Source organism: Echiichthys vipera (assembly GCF_963691815.1).
Source record: "Echiichthys vipera genome assembly, chromosome: 1".
In the NCBI taxonomy this organism is placed as follows: domain Eukaryota; kingdom Metazoa; phylum Chordata; class Actinopteri; order Perciformes; family Trachinidae; genus Echiichthys; species Echiichthys vipera.
The window spans coordinates 3,746,434-3,768,100 of record NC_139826.1 but is presented as its reverse complement, the minus strand read 5'-3'; the positions used below and the strand labels follow the sequence as shown (position 1 = coordinate 3,768,100).

At 41.7% G+C, this 21,667-nt stretch overlaps 1 protein-coding gene across 1 annotated transcript in view; it reads left to right on the top strand.

Annotated features, from left to right (window-relative positions):
* The window catches only part of tmc3 (transmembrane channel like 3), a gene marked incomplete at both ends in the record, with an annotated part of 73,187 nt that overhangs the window by 19,467 nt on the left and 32,053 nt on the right, over nucleotides 1–21,667 (top strand). Inside the window, 6 exons of the mRNA XM_083918751.1 lie at nucleotides 6,056–6,137; nucleotides 6,988–7,094; nucleotides 12,649–12,747; nucleotides 15,161–15,303; nucleotides 21,089–21,236; nucleotides 21,511–21,554. Of these exons, the coding sequence (XP_083774877.1) occupies nucleotides 6,056–6,137; nucleotides 6,988–7,094; nucleotides 12,649–12,747; nucleotides 15,161–15,303; nucleotides 21,089–21,236; nucleotides 21,511–21,554 (623 nt within the window). The remainder of the gene's footprint in view (nucleotides 1–6,055; nucleotides 6,138–6,987; nucleotides 7,095–12,648; nucleotides 12,748–15,160; nucleotides 15,304–21,088; nucleotides 21,237–21,510; nucleotides 21,555–21,667) is intronic.

The window sequence follows — 21,667 nt, the reverse complement described above, 5'->3', positions numbered from 1 at the left end:
ACTGTTTATTGTCATGCCCAGGGCATGAAAATTGGCACACGAGACTATCAATCTACCTGCCACATTAGCGTGTAGCCAATAAGACATTGTTGACCAATCGGGTAGCCTATTGTCGCTAAGCAAGCCCCGCCGTTTTCTTGGACTTTTAAGATAAAAAATGAGAAGAAGAAAAAAAAAAATTGTGGTGGCATGTTGCTGGCGTGAAGAGGCCACTGGCTGCGACAGAACAAAAAGAGGATGAGGAGGACGATTAAAATAAAAATAAAAATAAAAAAGACTCTCCTGGTTACTTTGCAAGATGGCAAACTGCTCTAAGGTGACTGAAACCCTAAGACGGCAGGTTGTCCAGATGAAGGCCAAAGGGAGGACCCTCTCAGCCATCGGAGAGAGGTTAGGCGTTCACAGTCTGTGATTTCAGGAATATTAAAACTTTACAAGGACAGAGATTAATTTAAGTCCCTCAAAGGGAGGAGGACAGGGTTATGTGAAGTGTTATGGATCGTCATGGAGGAGGACCCAAAAGCGGAAGACTGAGCGAATGAACACAGATGTTTATTAACATAGTTCAAAAAGATTAACAGAAGGTGTCCAAAAGGATTAACACAAGGTGTCCCCGTTGGCAGGCGGCTGGAGGCAAGCGCATGGCAGGCAGGGCGGCGAGGCACCGAGGAAGACAAAAACAGAGTCAGTGCAAGATTCTTACCAGAACGCAGAGAACGCTGGCGACAAGCTCTACCGATGAGACGGAATTATCTGGCACAGGAGTGGAGTCAGAGATGGCTTCTTATGGAGCAGGTGATTAGGTGAAGATGGGAACCAGGTGTGCTTCGCTGCGCTTGCCTAAGTGGGTCAGCGTCGCCTCCTGCCGCTCTCCACACTGAAAGTAAAAACACAGAAAAAAGAGCAGGGTGCACACAATCATACGTCCCCGAATAAATCGTGGCAGCCCGAGACATGACAGTACTTCCCCCCTAACGGACGCCACCTGGCGTCCTGCCCGGCTCGTCAGGGAACTTCTCTTAAAAGTCAGACAACAACTGGGGGTCTAGTAGCAGCGACTTGGAAACCCAAGAGCGCTCCTCGGGACCGTACCCCTCCCAGTCAACAAGGTACTGGTAACCCCGGCACCGCCTGCGGACATCCAGAATGCACTCCACCGTGTAGGCTGGTCTCCGTCTCAGGCTTCTCATCTGCAGGGGCGAACTGGCGTGAGAGGGCGTTGGGCTTTAGGTTTTTCGAGCCCAGTCTGCAGGTGAGCTCGAAATTTAAGCGGCCGAGGAAGAGTGCCCACCGAGCCTGGCGGGAGTTCAGCCTGCGTGCTGAGCGAAGATAGGACAGGTTCTTGTGGTCGGACCAGACGATGAACAGGCGGGCTGCTCCCTCCAACCAGTGCCGCCACTCCTGTAGAGCCATGACCACCGCCAGCAACTCTCGGTTCCCCACGTCGTAATTCCTCTTTGCGGGAGTGAGATGACGAGAGAAGAAGGGTGCAGCTTCTGGTCCGCAGGCGAGCGCTGGGAGAGGAAGGTCCGGATCTGGGTGAATCAACACAGGAGCATTAGTGAACATGTTTTTTAAGTCATTGAAAGAAGTTTGAGCAGCGGGTGACCATTCGTAGGCTTGTGTTATTGAGGTTAGCTGGGTGAGCAGGGCGGCTATAGTTCCTGATGAACCTCCTGTAGTAGTTGGCGAAGCCCAGGAACCTCTGCAGCTGTTTGCGGGGGTCGGGACGGGCCAATTCACCACCGCCTCCACCTGGTCGGGTCTGGTCTGAGCTGCCCCTTCTCCACTATGTAACCTAAGAAGGGGACTGTCGTGACATGAAATTCACATTTTTCAGCTTTAACAAAGAGTTTGTTTTCCATCAGCCTTCTCAGTACCTCTCTAACATGGCTAACATGTTCCTCATAAGTGTGGGAGAAAATTAAAATGTTGTCCAAGTACACGAAAACCACTCTGTTCAGTAAATATCTTAGCACATCGTTTACCAGGGCCTGGAAGACAGCAGGCGCTTAGTTGCATCACCAAATACTCGAAATGTCCCAAATGAGTGTTGAACGCCGTTTTCCACTCGTCCCCCTCTCTAATTCAGATGAGGTGGTAGGCGTTCCTTAAGTCCAGTTTTGAGAAGATTTTGGCCCCGTGAAGGGGGCCAAAGGCAGAGTCAATGAGTGGGAGAGGGTATTTGTTTTTTACAGTTATGTCATTCAAACCTGTATAGTCGATGCAGGGGCGCAGGGTGTTATCCTTTTTCTCCACGAAGAAAAAGAGGATGGGCGGATGAGACCTGCCACCAGGGAGTTGTTGATGTAGGTTTCCATGGCGTCTTTTTCCGGTTTGCTGAGGTAGTAGAGTCTTTTGGTCGGAAGAGGGGAGCCTGGGAGTAGGTCTATAGCGCAGTCATAGGGCCTGTGTGGCGGAAGTGAGAGGGCCCGGTCTTTACTAAAACTTCACGTAAGTCATGGTACTCACTGGGGACGTTAGTCAATTTCGTCGATTTCCTCTGGCCGTTCTGGACTGCTGGGGCTTCTCTGGGGAGTGGCAGAGTGAAGACAGTGTGCGTGGCAGAGGTTGCTCCAGCTCCGAATGGTGGCCGTCGTCGAATCTATGTGGGGGTTATGTTTTTTTAACCAGGGCAACCCGAGGGCTATGGGGGTCAAGGGAGATGTAATTACATACAGTTCAATATATTCTTGGTGGTTGCCCGACAAAGTTAGCTTAAGTGGTTCAGTTCTGTGGGTGACGCTGTTCAATCGTCGGCTATCTAGGGAGGCCGTGTCGCGTGACCAGGCTAGAGTCAATGAAGTTGTCGTCCGCCCCACTGTTTGCTAAAGCTTGGACTGGAATTGTCTGTTGTGACTGGTGTAACATACCTTTAAGTTGGACCCGGGCGGAGGAGGAGGAGGAGGATCGGCTCCTCAGTGCCCCCCTTTTCACTGACGAGCCCGGTCTTTTGGCACCTCTGGGCATCGGGCGAGAAAATGTCCCTCCTGAGCACAATAGATGCAGAGCTGGTTGCGCAGGCGCCGCTGTCTCTCCGCAGGAGCAAACCAGTCTTGCCCCAGCTGCATGGGCTCCTCCGGAGATGCCGTGGCAGGCTCCTCGGGGAAGGTCTCCGGTAGGGCAGGACGAGGGAAGGGCGTGAAGGGGTGAAGAGGTCGCTGGGGTGGAGTAGACAGGCGAGTGGGTGAAAGAGCGGAACCTCTGCCTGCCTGTCCTTTCCCTACGCCTCTCTCTCATCCGGTTATCTAGACGGTTGGCCAATTCCATCAGCTCCCTCAACGACGAGGTCTGGTCCCTCACCGCTAACTCGTCCTTTATATCACCTGACAAACCTTTTAGAAACACAGCTTGGAGGGCGGACTCGTACCAACCGCTCTCCACAGCCAAAATCTGGAAGGTCACATCATACTGGGCGACTGATTGCCCCTCCTGTCTTAAGTTCAGTAGCTGACCCTTCTTCATCTCGTCGGAAAAACGCCTATAGTCTGTGCTCAAATCGGGTCGCTGAATCGAGAAGCCAAAGCCCAGGCCGCTGCTTGCCCGGACAGCAGACTCATCACAAAGGCAACTTTAGATTGAGACGTAGAATAAGTATTAGGCTGTGTATTTAAAACCAAAGAGCACTGATGTAGGAACCTCGCACATGTACCTAAGTCACCTGGGTATCTGGCGGGGATAGGGATGAAAGGCTCTTGTGGCAGGGGTGTAGAAGCGCCGGGTGGACCCGCTGCTGGCGGAGCTGCAGGCGGAGCTGCAGGCGGTGACTCTGTAGCGGGAGCTGGGGAAATGAGCCTGTCCGTGAGCGATTCCATCTGCCAGCACCACACTGAAAGCAAAAACACAGAAAAAAGAGCAGGGTGCACACAATCATACGTCTCCGAATAAATCGGGGCAGCCCGAGCCATGACATGAAGACTCTCAATGGGGGAATCGGTTCAACTCTGCAGCTGGGGTTGCTTGCCAGTTCAGTGCTGAATAGAGCAAGGATCTGTCTTGGCACACAGTGTCTTGTCGTTAAGACCTTTTTGACTGAAAGCCCTCTCTGCAGTGACCAAACGTCTCATCAACGGAAAGAATAAAAAGGCTAGACTTGCCTTTGCTGAGGAGCATGTTGTGTGGGAAGAGGAGAACTGGTCCAGAGTGCATTTCAGTGATGATAGGAAGTTCAATTCCTTTGGGTCTGATGGGAAACATTATGTTGGGGGTAGGACTGGGGAGAGACTGAAGCCAAAGTGTTTAAATAAGTTAGTTAAATTTGGAGGAGGAAGTATCATGGTGAACCTCCTTCAGCAACATGCAATACCTCCACAGAAATGGTCTCCTAATCAGCTTCTTTCTTCATACAGACAATGTCCCCTGTCACACTGCAAAACAAGTGAAGCAGTTCCTTGAAGCTCAGAATAATGAAACAGAAAAAATGGCCAGCCCAGAGTCCAGATCTAAACCCCATAGAGAATTTCTGGGAGCCTGATCGGAGGGACGACGTCACAAGCCTCCTTCAGACCGCAGCATGTACATCAAGACTGCTGAAAAGGATGGACGAGCTGATGCCGTGGGCTCGAATGAGGATCAAGCCCTTAAAATCACGGAGCCTGTCTCTCAGAAGAGGAGTCAGAATCGACAGCACCACCATCGTAGGGGGAGAGAAAATTTCACTCCTTTCTCAGTGGCAGAACTTTCGGACAAACAGATGGGGAGAACCATGTTTGAACAGCTCTCTGAAGGCCTGACAAAGATCAACCAAAGCCAACTCCCAGGTAAGTACAAAGGCCGGTGCTACCAGTTCATACTCCACAGAAGAGTGATGTGGCCGCTGAAAATGAGTGAAACCCGCTCATCCACCACAAGTAAGATAGATGGAAAGGCCAACTCATTCATCAGAAAGTGGTTGGGGCTGCCACGATGCCCCTCTGAAACGGGCCTGTTCGGAAGGAACACCCTCGGACTTCCGCTACAATCAATCAGTTTGGGCTACAAACTCGTTTTCGAGTTAAGAGAGTCCCCTAACCAGGAGTGGAATATGAGAGTCGACCTTGACAGGCAGCTTCGCTTCCCGGTCGAGATAACTGCTACATCGCTTCGCCTGAACATAGTGGCATGGTCCTCTAAGGCAAAATCCCTGCTCCTCATTGAACTTATGGTACCAGCGGAGAAGGGGGTCGATGAACGGAAAAAAGTTGCTGAGGCTACGCTCCTTGTGAGGGACGCAGGAGTGTCAGGAGGGAGCCTGAAGAAGGCAACCAAAGAGCTGGCAGAGGAGGCTAAGAAAGGAAGCTTTTGGCTCTGGTTTAGGAGGAAAGACAAGTGCTGGGGAACGAACAACTAACCCCAACAACAGCTGCAGGGGGTGGCAGGGAGACGTCCCTGTCACTGCTCCGCCACCATGAGACGTTCCAGGATTAAAGGAGCGGAATGTTGGTGATTTGTGGTTCCTGGCTGATGACCCTGCAGCTGACCCGTGGGCACTGGATGAGGTGCGACCGGCAGCAATGCCTAGTAGGTGATTCCATCTCCCTGTTATCTCTACTGGAAAATCCTAGGCATCAAAGTAATGTCTAAGAAACCCACTACAGTTACTGAACTGTTGAAGAGACTGAAGAAGAATAGACCAAGATCGAACCAGAGCAGTGTGAGAAACTAGTGATGTCCTGTGGGCACAGATGTGCTGAAGTCATTCAAAGCTGTGGCCTCTACACTTCCTTTTCATTTTTTAATCCTATAGAAGAAAACATTGTTGAAATCTTCTCTTCTGACACAGTGGTTACTGTTCAAGGTTTTTGTTGAAGTGCCCTGCTTATTATTAAAAAAAAAAAAGTTTGTATAGCAGTGGTATAGTTACAGCTGATATTCTATCAAATTATGAACAATAAAAAATAAAAGAATTTCAAAATACATCAAGAATTAGTACTTTGTTCTCTAATTTTGATCCCCACTGTACATTCACAGTCATCAAACAATGATTACTGTCTATTGTTGGAGGTGTGTCAGTCAGAGGTTACAGTCAGTCGGATCTTTCTCAGTGCTCTTTAAAGCCCACTTTCTCCTCCTGCAGCTGCTGAAGAAACTTTCACGTGTGCTTTACAACATCGTGGTTCTGTTCATTCCCTGGGAAGTGAGGATTAAGAAAATTGAAAGTGAGTCATCTATTCAATCAACAGAATTCAAATAATTCTCTAAAATAATCACTTGGTAATGTCCAAAATGTTTTTTTTTAGTGTAATATCTGTAAATTATGTAATATCCAGGGATGTAGTAGCATTGGACAGACCACTTTAGTACATAACTTTTCTAGACCTAAATTCATTTTCTTCAGGTCATCCATCAGTGTGCACATACTATATGGTGTAAGTCATATAAAGATAGACCTTTTCAGTAGCCTGGCTATTGCCAGACCAAGTTCAATCTATGATTGCACATTGGTCTTGGAAGGCTGCTGTCATTTTCTCTGCACAAGAGGCGGGCGTAGTTCAAATGGCTGCATGCAATTGGACAGTCCTTCAACCAAGGGGACACATTTCTGCTAAGTTTTCAAAGTAAACTTGGCAATGAAAACATTTATAACTGTAGTGACAGTTGCATCAACAAGTAGCGGTTGCTGCGCTTCGGTGGCCGCCATGTTGAATGTAAATTGTAAACACAAAACTGCTTGTGACGCTTCTTTGTTATCACCGGGTTTAACCAATAGTGCGCCAGGTGAAAAAAGCCAGCTTGGTGATTGGATGTAGAAAAAAGGGATAGGAAACAGGATGAATAGACCTGCTCTGTTTCAGACCCTTGTGCAGAGAGAATTCACATCGCTGGCAGAAGGGGGTGGGGATACCCAGTCTACCTTTTCAGGGCGCAGAAAGATAAATTTGAGCTTTTTTGGAAAAATATAATTGATATTTGTTAATATTGGGTGTGTATCACTACATCGGTGTTTGTGTGTGACATGTAGTCATGTCAGTCAGTTTCAATCACAATCTTTCAATCTTTCTTGTTAAGGTCATTTTGGGTCGGGCGTGGCCTCCTACTTTATCTTCCTCCGCTGGTTGTTCGGGATTAACATCGTCCTGACCATCATGACTGGAGCCTTCATTGTCCTACCAGAGGTCAGCAAGTCTCTTACACTGCATATTATACAAGTAATCCAAATATAGCATACTGTGTCATACTGTATGTGATTCGAAGGTTTAATAGTGATGTTTAATTAAGTGCAATAAATTCACTTTTCTTAAAAAAGTCTGTTCCTCCTGAGAATTAATCGTTTTTCTCGGTGTCCTCTGACTCCTTAACTTCAACACCCTCCACCCACCAACGATTTGGCATTATTGAGATTGTACAACAGTATTATTCACAATAGGCATAACTTCATACAGTAGACATTGAATTATCAATGACCACATTCATTATGATTAAGGCAACTCTGTTTTTGAAGGATCTGCTAAATAAATGCCACTGAATGAATTAGCTGGGCCAAAGGTGAAGCTCTGCAGACAGATAAACCAACTACCAGATTCTAAACAATAAGAGTACATATGAATTATATCAGATGATGCTTTATGGGTGAAGGTGTAGGTTATACTGTAGGTGTGTTGATGATTCCTCTAGACAGCCTTATTACGTAAGTGTTGAATATGTAAACACTGTTTAAATTCAGGTTTCTACTTTTGGGAGAGAGAGAAATAAACTAGAAATCTGATTAAATCTAATAAATGAACTTACAGTAGTTCTTCAAACACTCATTTAAAAAGCTCTACCCTTGTTACTATTAGTACTTTATTTATTATTAATTAATCTGAATGAATGACTATGTATCTAACAGTTGGTAAATAAAAAAACAAATAGCTTAGTGTCATTACAAATGTTTTTGGTCACTCAAGTGCTTACTGAAAAAACACACTCACATCACAACTGATTTATCTTTAATGAAGAATATTCTGCTGTATTTCTTTCAGGGTGATTTAAACACTTTGTAACAATGTAACACTTTTCCTTTTTCATTTTGTATTGTATATTTACTCATTAGATTCTTTGTTGACTTATCTACCTCTGTAACAATTTGTTCATATGTTCACAAGTACAGAATAGAGGAGGATCCTCGATTGTACAGTTTGAAGTCTGATGATTCTCCAGCAGTTTCAGCTCAACCAGTTAAAGTGCAAACTGTAGACAAGAACAAAAGACAGGGGAGAAAGTGCAACTGGATTTATGTTTGTCACTGACATGCAGGCAAGCAATTTCCCCAGACATTACTCATCCTATCATTCCCAATGATTAATTTTATTCCCCCGTTTATTTGTTCTACATCTCCTTGTTGGCTCTTACCTACCACTGTCTCCTCTCACACATCCCTCCTTTACTTTATCTCACCTCTGCTTACTAAGTACTATAATGCAACATCAAACATCATGGATGTTCTCTCAGATTTGATGTTCCTGCTGTAAATAAATATGTGACCAAGGATGGAATGGAGGGTTACCTCAGTTATGACTCACTTTGTATTTCATTACACTTACACCTTTGTATTGTTGTGGCACCATGGGCATGTAAATCTGATACAGTATTTCTATGGCACTTTTCAGGAGGATTGTGTGTCTATATGAGTCATAAACTTTGTATTATTTACATGTGGTCTGGTCACAGCTGTCTTTAAATACAATTCATATGCATGGAATTACTGTCATTAGTGGATTCATCCATGGCAGCTAAATAAATCTCCATTATGTGTTCTTGAGTTAAATTTTGGGTGAGCTTTGACATTTGAATTCATACCATTTACTATTACCAAACCATTTTGAGTTAACAATTGAATATGTGGGCGACACGGTGTTGTGGTGGTTAGCACTGTCGCCTCACAGCGAGAGAGTTCCTGGTTCAAATCCCTGCTGGGGCCCTTCTGTGTGGAGTTTGCATGTTCTCCCTGTGTCTACGTGGGTTTTCTCCAGGTTCTCCGGTTTCCTCCCACAATCCAAAGACGTGCACGTGTCAGGTTAATTGATGACTCTAAAATTGCCCGTAGGTGTGAATGGTTGTCTGTCTCTGTTCGTCTCTATGTACCCTGCGATAGACTGGCGTCCTGTCGATGGTGTACCCCACCTCATGCCCGATGTCAGCTGGGATCGGCTCCAGCCCCCCCGCGACCCTGACAGGGACAAGCGGTTGAAGATGAATTAACTAATTAATTGAATATGTAGTGAAAACATTAAGTCAAAAATAAAGGAAGGTACCAAACAAGTTGCCAGAATAAAATGTTGGCACTGTACGTTTCTTGAAACCGGTGAAACGTTTTGACTCCACAACTGCAGTTTTAAACATGTGGTTAGTGCTGTGAATTCAAACAAAAGTTAGGTTAGACAACAAAACTACTTTATTTGGTTTAGACAACTAAACTACGTGGCTAGGTTTAGACAACTAAATTACATGGTTAGGTTTAGGCAACACAACCTAATGGTTAGGTTTAGGCAACTTAACTACATTTTTAGGTTTAGGCAACAAAACTACATGGTTATGTTAAGACAAAAAATCTACATGGTTATTTCGGGCAAAAAAACTACTTGTTGTCAAATTAAGTACATCTTGGACAGGACATGAACAACGGTTTCCTGGGTGGAAGTCGGTGTGTATGACCCAACCATCCACCCCAACCTACTTTGTATGTGAGGAACACTTGCCCTGAATGTGTAATATTGATGTAAATGGTTTTACATTGGAGTCTTTAGAGAGCCACGCAGGGCAATTGGTGCTAAAAACGTTTCATACAATTTTCTGTGATTTGCAGAAACATGCATTGCAAACCTGTTTTTGTGGTGACTGGGCTGGATTTTAGTGTGTGCGGTTTGATGTCAGTTTCAGCCAATCAATATATATGTAATTCTCAAGACTGTCCTCCCAGGTAAAGCACCAAGTTATATAAGCAAATGCCCTAAAAAGAAGTCATGTTTATGTTCTTGTGACTGTGCCCTCAAGTGGCCATAGTAATTGCATGGATAAACAACATATTTTGTTATCTTATTTAGTGTTCTCGTAAACAGGAGTGGTTCAACATTTTTGTAAATAGGTTAATTTTCTTAATTTCCAAGACTGAGATGAGAAGATCAATATCAATCACTACATGAAAACCCAGGTTATCTGGCCGGTGAACTCCTGATCATTCCTGAAAATCTCAATGATTCCTGGCAGTTATCAGCTTACATGAAATTCCGGTGTAAAATCCGGTGTAAAATCATCCCAGGATCTTTTTAGGCAAATATACTTATCAAATAAGCCATGGAGACAATTTTTTTCATGCACGGACAACTAATGGAGAAATCCGGGACAGTCGCTAACAGTTGCTGTGTGCTTGTGTGAAGAGTTAAGCGCGTTCAAACGTCTTTTTTAACCACTAATACTTCTCCAAATAACACCAAACATCTGCAGTAGCATGAAAAGAGTCCTTACACATAAAATGAAGCACTAACAACATAGTAAGTGACATCAGAGTTTATTAAAGAGTGTTTTGAAAGACTTACCTACTCGACCGGTAGCAGCTCCTCTTGTAGTAAAGTCCATTCAAGTCAGTTACAAATACAATCAAAAAGGAAGGAGCCCATTGATAATTTATTCCAGCAAAACATGTAAACCTTGTGGTTTGATAGTTTGGTGAAATATAAGTTGATAAAAGATGGTAAAAGGTTTATAAAAGTCCCAAACAGCTAATGACGTTACATCAGAGGTCAGGGGGAGTGTGTTGTTGCCAGAAGACGTACAGTGAGTGCAGGCACGGGTAAAGACGACTAGCCTGCAACTTAAAGTAAAGAGAGACAGAATGGTTTGTGTTTCTGTCTTTCCCGGCTACAAAACAAAAATGAAAGCTTACAACCCAGAAACTTTTCATAGGCTGCCATTGACGTACGATGACTGTGCTCTGATAAACCAGTGGCTTACTGTTTTGAATCTGGAAGTTGAGACGCCAATGGAGACGCTTAGGCAGAGGGATTACCGTGTTTGTTTACTACGAGAGTAGTAGCCTGGGATGATTTTACACCGGAATTTCACTTTAAGTGATGTTATTTGAACTCTGCAACAGCGTTGCCTCGGGCCAAGCTTCGTCCGACGGTGGTCACACCATGTCTTTATATGTTAAATGGGGATTTCTCACCTCAGACTGCAAGTTTACGGAAATTCCTGGCAGTTATCGGGAGCTGACTGAAACTTACATTTTGCTCGGAGTTCCACAGCAATTTACCGTGACCTTAACTGTGGCAAATCCCACTTTTCATGCAGTGAATGTTATGTCTGTGTGTTAAAAACAGAGCTGAAGTCATCCTAACTTTAGTGAAAGTGCTGTTATAAATTATGTTAAAGCATAATTTTTGGATTAATTAGACAACAGTATATCCAGTTGTTCCTTTCATCCCAGCTCGCTCAGTGCAGTTAAATTGTAGCGATTTCCTACCCAGAAGTTATGTAAACAAACATCGGGATTGGGTCTGTAACAAAATATGTTTCCCTAGGTTAAAAGTTTAAACCAAACTGATGATAATGCATTATATTATATTACAGTTTTTCTCAATTGCTAAAACACTAAACCCTGTTGTCTGAACCAATTTCTCTGTTGCCTGAACCCACTGATTGAATCAATCACTCTTTTGGCAAAACAATGAGCACTTTTCACCTGTTTAGACACAACTTCCCAACACATTTTCATTGTGATGCCCCTGTGCTGCATAATGGTGAGCACAGGTGGCAAAAGTCAAACACAATTAAAGCACGGTTGTCACTACTTGAACACAACAACTCAAAATTGATCACATTTGTGGCTAATGATGTGAGGGAATATATAAAGCCAGTTCAGAGAGCACTGATTTGTGAGGCACTACAATGGATAGAAATCTGAGAGGATGAGTTCGTGTGAGAGGAGGTCGAGGAGGGACGAGGAGGTCGAGGTGGTCGAGGTGGTCAAGGTAGTCAGCGAAGACAAAGAACAGTAATATCTGATGAAATCAGAGCTACTGTGATTGACCATGTTCTTGTCCATGGTATGAGCATGAGGGAGGCCGGACAAAGTAATTCTCTTTTTTGACATTATAGTACATTAAGTTAATGTTGAGAGCAAATTACAGTATGACATATTACATTATATACTGTACCACAGTATACTGTAAGTAAATATATGTTTCAGTACATCACTGTGCCAATGTACTGTAGTATTGTAATGGAGGGTTAGTCTAACTGTCTGTAGGCCTAGTATTCCATGCATATCTTTTGTAACTGCATGTTCTCTTTTTGTAGAATTGAGAGACTGCCACATGGGGGTGGGAGGACAGGTGGCACGTGTAGTGCTGCGTGTAAATGCACAGGTTTTTTGTTTTGCAACATGCATTCAGCTTCATGTCCTGAGCATTGTGTTTTCTATTTTTCTATGTAGTGTTTAGTGACTGCTCAGGAGTGTTTTTAATTTTGATTGACTTGGGGCACGATTTGACAACAAAGTTCAGTTTTGGGCACAGATTGAACTGTTTTGAGGTGAAAGTTTGGTTTTGCAAGAAGAGTCTGAGGTTTTGTGAATGTAGCTTGAAAATTGGGGTTTGTGTTCACAGTTTGGAGAACAGAAGAGAAGCTTTCAAGAAATGTGTCTTAGCAATCGAGAAAAACTGTAACTTGGTCTTTGTTTGTTTGTATTAGCTGCTGGCTGGAGCTCCGTTTGGAACGACGAGGAGTAAAACTATCCCCAAGGAGCATCTGGCTTCAGCCCAGGACCTGGACACCATCTGGTCTCTTGGGGTAATCCTCTCTTTCCTTTTACTGTTCCGTCAATAGCACATTAATAACAAATAAAATGGACCATTATTTAAACATTACTTTACTGCCTCCCTGACCTCTACTCCAAGGCCACCACAACCTTCCACAAGTGACATAAGTTTGGAGTGAGAATAGTATACAAGGCTTGTAAAGACCCATTTTCATTATTTACTATCTGCATTTACATTTCATATTAGTGCAATAATGAATCAAGTGTTCTTGTGTATTAAGCAGCTGTGATCATTTTTAAAAGAGCTGCCGCCCTAAAAAGCTTTTTTTAAGGGCCGTCCTCACCAAGAATTATAACTATAACTATAATGATAACTATAAATATATAGTTATAAAAATCATTCTAACGCAAGTGAATGGCAATGTCCACACCACAACTATAATGACAATGACAGTGATGAACAAAATCCTTGGGATCACTATCAGAATGATTTGATGAATGATAGAAAGACTGACAGACAATCAAAATCCATCTGAATTTACAGGGTGTCACGTTCTAATTCTATATAATAATAAAGTGTAATTAAGTGTTCAAACTCTATATAATAACAACTAAAGTGTAATAAAGTGTTCAGACTCCATAAAGTAATAACTAAAGTGTAATAAAGTGTTCAGACTCTATAAAGTAATAACTAAAGTGTAATAAAGTGTTCAAACTCTATATAATAACAACTAAAGTGTAATAAATTGTTCAAACTCTATATAATAATAAATAAAGTGTAATAAGTGTTCAAACTCTAAACAATAATAAATAAAGTGTAATGAAGTGTTCAAACTCTAAACAATGATAAATAAAGTATAATGAAGTGTTCAAACTCTAAACAATAATAAATAAAGTGTAATAAAGTGTTCTAACTCTATATAATAATAAATAAAGTGTAATGAAGTGTTCAAACTCTAAACAATGATAAATAAAGTATAATGAAGTGTTCAAACTCTAAACAATAATAAATAAAGTGTTCAAACTCTATATAATAACAACTAAAGTGTAATAAATTGTTCAAACTCTATATAATAATAACTAAAGTGTAATAAAGTGTTCAAACTCTATATAAAAACAACTAAAGTGTAATAAATTGTTCAAACTCTAAACAATAATAAATAAAGTGTAATAAAGTGTTCTAACTCTATATAATAATAAATAAAGTGTAATGAAGTGTTCAAACTCTAAACAATGATAAATAAAGTATAATGAAGTGCTCAAACTCTAAACAATAATAAATAAAGTGTAATAAAGTGTTCTAACTCTATCTAATAATAAATAAAGTGTAATGAAGTGTTCAAACTCTAAACAATGATAAATAAAGTATAAAGAAGTGTTCAAACTTTAAACAATAATAAATAAAGCGTAATAAAGTGTTCAAACTCTAAACAATAATAAATAAAGTGTAATGCCCTTTAGAGTTTTGTCCTACAGTATTTTAGAATGATGTTTGTTGCGGGGCTTAATTATAATAGAAAATACATATTAATAAAGCCTTCAACAGCAAACTAAGAGCGCACTCAGCTGTCCATTCGTACTGTGCCCCGTGCTTTAAGGTGCCCAGGCCCTTTTGTAATCTCATTACTTGAAATGATCTGGCTTGTGGCTCGGTTGCTTTTTGCTTATACGCCATCACCCCTCGGAGATTTTGTTTTGTCAGACTGTTTTCGAACATTTCATCTGTCCAAATCTGCATCAAACCACCACAAACCATTTGGCGGCATCTTTTTGATTGTCTGTCGCGAGGAACAGAGGTATATAAACAGACATCAGGACCGCTGTCAATGGTCGTGTCCTACACGTGCACACACTTATACCCGTACATGTGCATCCGTGCTTTACTAAAGCCCACATCTCTCAACCGGGCCACGGCCAGCAAGTGTGCCTGGGCGCGGTACAGTTGTACTCACACTGGTCAAACGAACTAGACTTTAGCCGTGACACGTGCTTGGGCACGGTATGAATCGACAGTGTTAGTGCGCCCTTAGTCTCTATATCCATCACTGATGTAACCTGTGAGAGAACAGAAAACTCTCTTCCTCCATCATATTAACAGGGACACTGCATGTATTGCAGCATTTTATCTGCCAGTTACATATTCATCTCTTATTTGACAGTGGCTTTGGAGAAAAGGCCAGGGAGTCACCAAAAATTAGAATTCATCCTCTACCCCCCATAAATATACATTAATCTAATTTGACTCTATTGAGAGATATCTTGCTCTGTACCAAGTATGTATGTGATGAGATACTTGTCAGATTTTATAGCCTTTATACTGTAGAGTTAATCTCATGACACCATGTACTGTGCCTCCTTGTGTTTGTTGCGAACTTTGTGTGTTTTTGTGTGTGTGTGTGTGTGTGTGTGTGTGTGTGTGTGTGTGTGTGTGTCTGATCTTCACAGGGCTACCTGCAGTACTCTGTGTTATTCTATGGTTACTATGGCAGGCTGAGGAAAATTGGCAGTGCAGGGTACCGGTTGCCCCTCGCATACTTCCTGGTTGGGATGGCTGTCTTTGCCTACAGTTTCATCATTCTGTTAAGAAAGTAATAATTACGCTCTTTACAGCTCATTCTGATGTCCTAATGATTTGATGATATAATAATGTAATGGAATGCCTGAGGGTGACTTGATCAGGTTTTCAGATCAGGGCCTGTATCCACGAAACATTTGGGGCCATATTCTTCAAAAACTCTTAGAATTATGATGTTTTCTAAGAATTTCCCCTTAAAGTTAAGACTAGATCCTAGTAAAGATAAAAGTTATTCATAAAGCATCTTAGTCCTTAAGAGAGCTCCTAAAGAATTTCTTAAACAGAGGAGAAAATGCTGGAAATACAAAGAAGTGAAAAACATTCTCGCTACAAACGCTACAAGTTAGATTGTGCAGGAATAATGTTTGTGGTCGATCTCATTAGAGATGACACTGCACAGTGGTTCTTGGGCTGTATTATTTCATATACATTCACAGATAACTGCTTTTCTCATTTATCAACACAAAGGACACTAGTAATACGAAGACTCAATCAGAAGTCTTATCACGGGTGAAGAGTTTTCTCATTTATTGTGTGCAAAAACAAATAAGTTTCAGGCGAAAGCAATTTTCAAACATCACCTTTTAGCCTACCCTTGATGGAAGTGTGATAAAATAACAAATGTTAAGCTTTTCATTCTTGTTTTAAACCAAGAATACACATGTTCATTTGCAGAGGTGCATTTACTGATAGTATAAACCTATTAATCTACACATTCACACAGTCTGTGTTTCTTTTGTCTTTCCTGCACTCAACCGCTGTAACTGTGTTGCTTTTCGTCTGGTTTATGTGTTCAACTTCTTCATATTTGTCTAAAATATTAATATTAATTATAGTTTGCTCTTCGCTCTGCTTCCAGTAGATTTGTCGATTTTTGTAATTGGTCATATGCTACAAACCCTGCCCCTTTTCATGTGAGTGTACTCATGTCTAGGTTGGAAAAGCCTGGGTTCAGTACCTGGGTTGACAACCACTGTCTTTTTGAAGCCAGACAGAGAATAAATTATATGATCAGCCTATCCATTTCACTCTTCATTTTTATGCCCATTATCATTAATGGAGCTTTTTTTTGGTTTGTTACATCAACCAATCACACTTTTTAAAAATAATGTGTCACACCTTACAACAGGGTCAGCCACACCTCCTCACTAAGATAAAAGTTTCTGTCCCTCCTTTCTCAGAGTTGCTCTGAGACTGTTCCTGAATCACTCCTAAGAAAGGAGTCCTTGCTAGGAAATTTTAGGCTAAGTTAGGAGCTCTCTGAGCGTAATCTCAGAATCTTTAGGGATATGGCTCCAGAACTTCCCACTAACAGTTAACAGCATTAAAGGTTCCTCTCTAATAGTGTCCTCTTAAAACCTCCTCACAAAGCTGCTGAGACCAACTTTTACTAAGAAAAAATAAGTGTTAAGCTAAGAGAAAGGGCGGGGTGACCCCATTTCTTTTGATGATGTCATGTTTCATCTAACTGTGATTGGCTGTCTTGATGTGAAATACTGATAGTAGTAGTACTAGTAGTATTAGTAGCGGTAGCAGTAGTACAATTAGTAGCACTAGAAGGCAAGTAGTAGTAGAAGCAGCAGTAGTTGTACTAGTACAAGTATTTGAAGTAGTAGTAGTATCACTAGTAGGGTTGTCACAATACTAGAATTTCGATACCAATACCTAGGAAAATACTCAATACTCAATACCATATTCGATACCACAGGGAGAAAATTTTAGGAAATGAAGTTAAAACTTTTTAAAACAAAGATTTGGACAATACAAACAACATTAGTAACAACACTTTTTGTCTGAAAAAAGTTGTCTGACAGTGAAAATAAGAAAGAAAACACCAAAGTGTAAGGTGTACTCTTGTTTGTTTTATAGTTCAGGGATTTGTGTGGAGATAACTGATTCCATGAAGGAGGTTAAATCTTGGATTCAGTTGGTGAATCAGTTCTTAGTCAGGTTTCTCCACAGTGTAAACAGGGATCTGGTCCATGCTAATGTATTCAGCTACAGTTCTGTTTAACTTCTGTGGTTAGCTGTGCTGTGAACGTTATGTTATTTCAGGGTGCACTCACACTGTCTTTCTGTACCGTGCCCAAACAGGTTTTTCGGGTAAAGCCTAGTTCGTTTCACCAGTGTGCCTGCAAATTCTCTGCACCTAGCTGCGGCAAGCTGGCCGTTCACGGCCCGTTTGAGAGAGGTGGGCTTTTGTTAAGCGTGTTTGCACATGTATGAGCACGAGCGTGAGCACGTGTACGAGCACAAGCACGAGGCCTACGGCGGCTCTGACGTAATTTTATGTGCGCCTGTTTGAACATAGAAAAAAAATAGGCGGACCATGCGCGGACATTTAACAACAACAATGGCGGCGAAAGGTTCACGTTGGTGTGATGCAGAGGTGGAGTGTTTAATGCGGATTTGGTCGGATGAAAATATTTAAAAACAGTTGGACAAGGAGCACAAAAACTCTGGAAAGATTTGTAAACAAAGTGACGCATCGTGATGACGTAATTTTATGTGCACCGTTTGGACATATAAAAAAAAAAAAAGACGGACCATGCGGGGACATTTAAAACAATGGTGGCGAAGGTTTACGTTGGTGTGATGTGGAGGTGGAGTGTTTACTGCAGATTTGATCGGATGAAAAGGGAGGGAGGGGGGGACAAGTACCCTAAAGCCCGGGTCGCAGTACGGGCGGACAGTGTGAGTCACCTCTCATCCAGTCTGTGAATGTTCTCATTTGTCCAGGTCATCGTCATCGTCCCCAAAGCAATTTCAGTCAAAAGCAACTGGACTTGGTTATTTGTCTAGAAAGACGTTTCACCTCTCATCCAAGAGGATTCATCAGTTCATGTACGCAACTGACTAGCCGTGTGTGTCTAATGCAGAAAATGCCCTACAAAGAACAGTTTTGGCCCTATAAAGAACAAAATTTGTTTGTGGACTTGGAACCACCCGATGACCAGTACTCACTCGACGTGTTATATGTCCATGACAAAAAACTGTGTAAACAAGCTCCTCACAAAGGAATTGTGGTGAATTGTTCCAAATAACATTATGCATAAATAACAGACCACAGAAATGTAATTTATCCTCCACTGACAGCCATAATAATTGTTTATACGTCACACTCACGTTAGCATAGAAAGGACAATTAAATTAAAAATTAATCTGGCTGCTCTGTTCTGTGCAATCTTAGGTTTTTTCAGATGTTTCTTAGCAGCACTTGACCAAAAATCAGGGGAGTACTCCAAGTGTGATAAAACAAGTGAACGGACAACAAGACTCATTACAGAAATTGGAACATATGCACAGCACTTCCTTGACATTGCAATGCCTTTGCCCATCTTGGAAACAATATGATCGATCTAGTCAGACCAAGACAACACATTATCTCACTTAACACCCAGGAGCTTGGTTTTATCATCCTGCTCAACTAATATCCCATCTATAGATAAATTAAGTGCAGTGACATTAGCAAGAACATTCCTACTACCAAATACAGTAGACCTTCACCCATTTGAAAATGTTATCAGCTCCACCTAAAGATTCTCACTTAGCTCAGCTGAAGTTGTTGATGCACAAAACAAAGTACAGTCGTCAGCATACATAACTACATCAGCGTTTTTAACAACATAGGGTATATCATTAACGCAGATGGAAAATAAAAGTGGACCCAAGCAGCTTCCTTGTGGAACACCGCAAGACAATTGCAGCTAATTGTCAGCCTCTTACATGTCTGGCAGCTTGTTAACAATTATCAGGTATCCATCTAAGATGCCTCGTAATGATTACACTATAATAACCATCATGATAGGGCTGTACGGTATGGTCTTAAATTTATATCACGGTATGATCTGAAGCATAGACGTAACAGTATCATATCACAGTATATTGATTTATCTTTAAATTTCTATATAAATGCTTTTCTATATAAATGCTTACTAACGTACAAGTTTGAGGCTCTTGTTTTTTACTTGAGTATTTTCTTTTCATGCTACTTTATACTTCTATTCCACTACAACTCAGTGGGAAGTATTCTACTTTTTACTTCACTACATGTATCTGATAAATTAAGTTACCAGTTACTTTACCAATTTAGATTTTTGCTTCACACCAATATACACCAGTTGCAGATTAAACACACACACTTCACAGTGACAGTAATAAACAAATACTTCTCTGTCCATTCACTGTTGAATTACCGGTTTTCTGTGTCAAATTGTGGGTTTTTTTCAAAAGTAGAAAGAAACATCGTGGTGGGGATTTAACCTTGGATTTAACCAGACTGAAACGATTGCAAGAACAACAAGTGTAAAGCGAGCTGCTATGGAGAGAAGCGATGCAACAATAGCGGGGAGCACGTGGAGCGTTTTGGCTGCGCACCTACAGGAAGCGCGTGGAGCATTTGCGCCGGTATTTGACAAGAGGCTAGAGAGGACAGCAGGCAACATCGGCCACTACGGCCATGAATTCATTTTTTCTTAAAGGCTTCTTCTCAAAGATCCAGTAGATATTTCCTCGGGGGCCGGATCCGCACACATTGTGTGGTTACGTCAGAGCTGCGTGTCAAAATCCATACTGTAGCCAAATTCCTACCATCCTACCTTCTATACTGTTTATACTGTACATCCCTGAATTCCCCCCCGGGGACAAATAAAGTTTTTTGAATTTGAATTTGAATTTGACTCCATGATAAGAGAGGCGCAAACATGCTTTTACTTCTTGCTTAACTTGTGCATGAAAGGAAGGACGTTATTGAAGGAAAGTTGGTTGTTTGTGATTTGTTTTGAGTAACCTTGGAGACTGCTTCTAACTTTTAACAGACGTAGGAGCTTTTTTTAGCGCTAAACACTTGTGAAATACTCCTCAAGTTAGGATTGACATGCCTATTCAAAAAAAGAGTTACTTAGTACTTACTTACTAAATCAGCAAGTTAGGAGCTTCTTTTAGCCTCAGGATGTTTTGAGAATACAGGCCCTGCTCTGTTTTACATAATGACTAAATCATATAGTATATCAAGTCACAAAAATACTAGTTGATCATTGAAATGGTCTGATCACACCAGCAATTACAACAGCTAAATTTAGGAGTAAAATCAGTTCATATTAAGGTGTCGCCACAATCAGCAGATCTGCTCTCAGGGGTGAAGTAAATCATTACAAATCTTTTGCTGAGAGTTCAACTTTAGGAAATTTTGACATGCATATTTGTGCTGATGACCAACAGCAAGCCATATTGACAGTGCTGACATAGAGGTGACAGAGAGTCTATTTTGGCGTATATGTTTTGTCTACCCTGCTCTGCCAGTGTGAACATAGTCATGTGTCTTAAACAAACTCTGTGAACTCATTGCTCAGGTAGGTTGAGCTGCTGGTAAAGCTATTGCGACCTTCTAGCGCTAGCATATGTGTTAGCGGTTAGCGTGCCAGATAGCTTCTTGCTAATACAAAAAGCCTCGAGCACTATCTTGTAAAACCATCACATGCTGTTATCCAAGACTTGTCACTTTGATGTGAGGTAGTCACCATACTAAAGAAAGGACATTTAAAGTCAATGAGGTTGTATGCATCAGATGTAAACATATCCTGATGGTGGTGCCAGAGGAAAGGTTAAGAGGTCACAAAATCAATCATTGTCTAGGAATCAGAAATATCCACAGATCTCACTCTCATTGCGAAACCCAAGTTATGGACTGCTTGACTGACTGATCAGCTGACTAGCATCACTACCCTGAAAAGATTGCATTGACAATATACTGTATTGTATGGTTTGATAATATACTCTGAATAATACTACTCATACAGAATGGCCAAGAACTCTCGTTTGAGCCTGGCCAGTGCCTCTGATGAGAACTTCACATTCTGCTGGAGAGTCTTCTGTGCCTGGGATTACCTGATTGGAAACCCAGAGGCTGCAGAGAGCAAAGGAGCTGCCATCGTCAACAACATCAGGGTCAGAGACACACACGAAACACACAATCTGCAATGTCAGTGGATTGTACATATCCAGCTACACTTAAATAGAGTTTTATTCACTGTCCAAGCAAGGACATCAATTTTCCTCTCTTCTATTTCTTTATTGATGAAGCTACCTTTAAGCACAGAACACTGTGAAACAAAAACTGTGACTGACTGAGTTTTACCCTCAAACTAACAACAGCAGTGCTAATCAATGCAAATAACAGCAAGGGTCGTCACAGCATAATATCAAATTTTTATCTGCACAGGAAGCCATTGTTGAGGAGCAGGAAAAGAAGAAGGATACCAGTCTGTAAGTGTTTATTAGTTTCTTTTTTTTCTTGTATGCTTTCTGTGCATATTCTTCTTTCTCTGTGCTTTTCCCCCTTTGAATCAATTTCAAACCATGCTGATTTACGGCGGCCC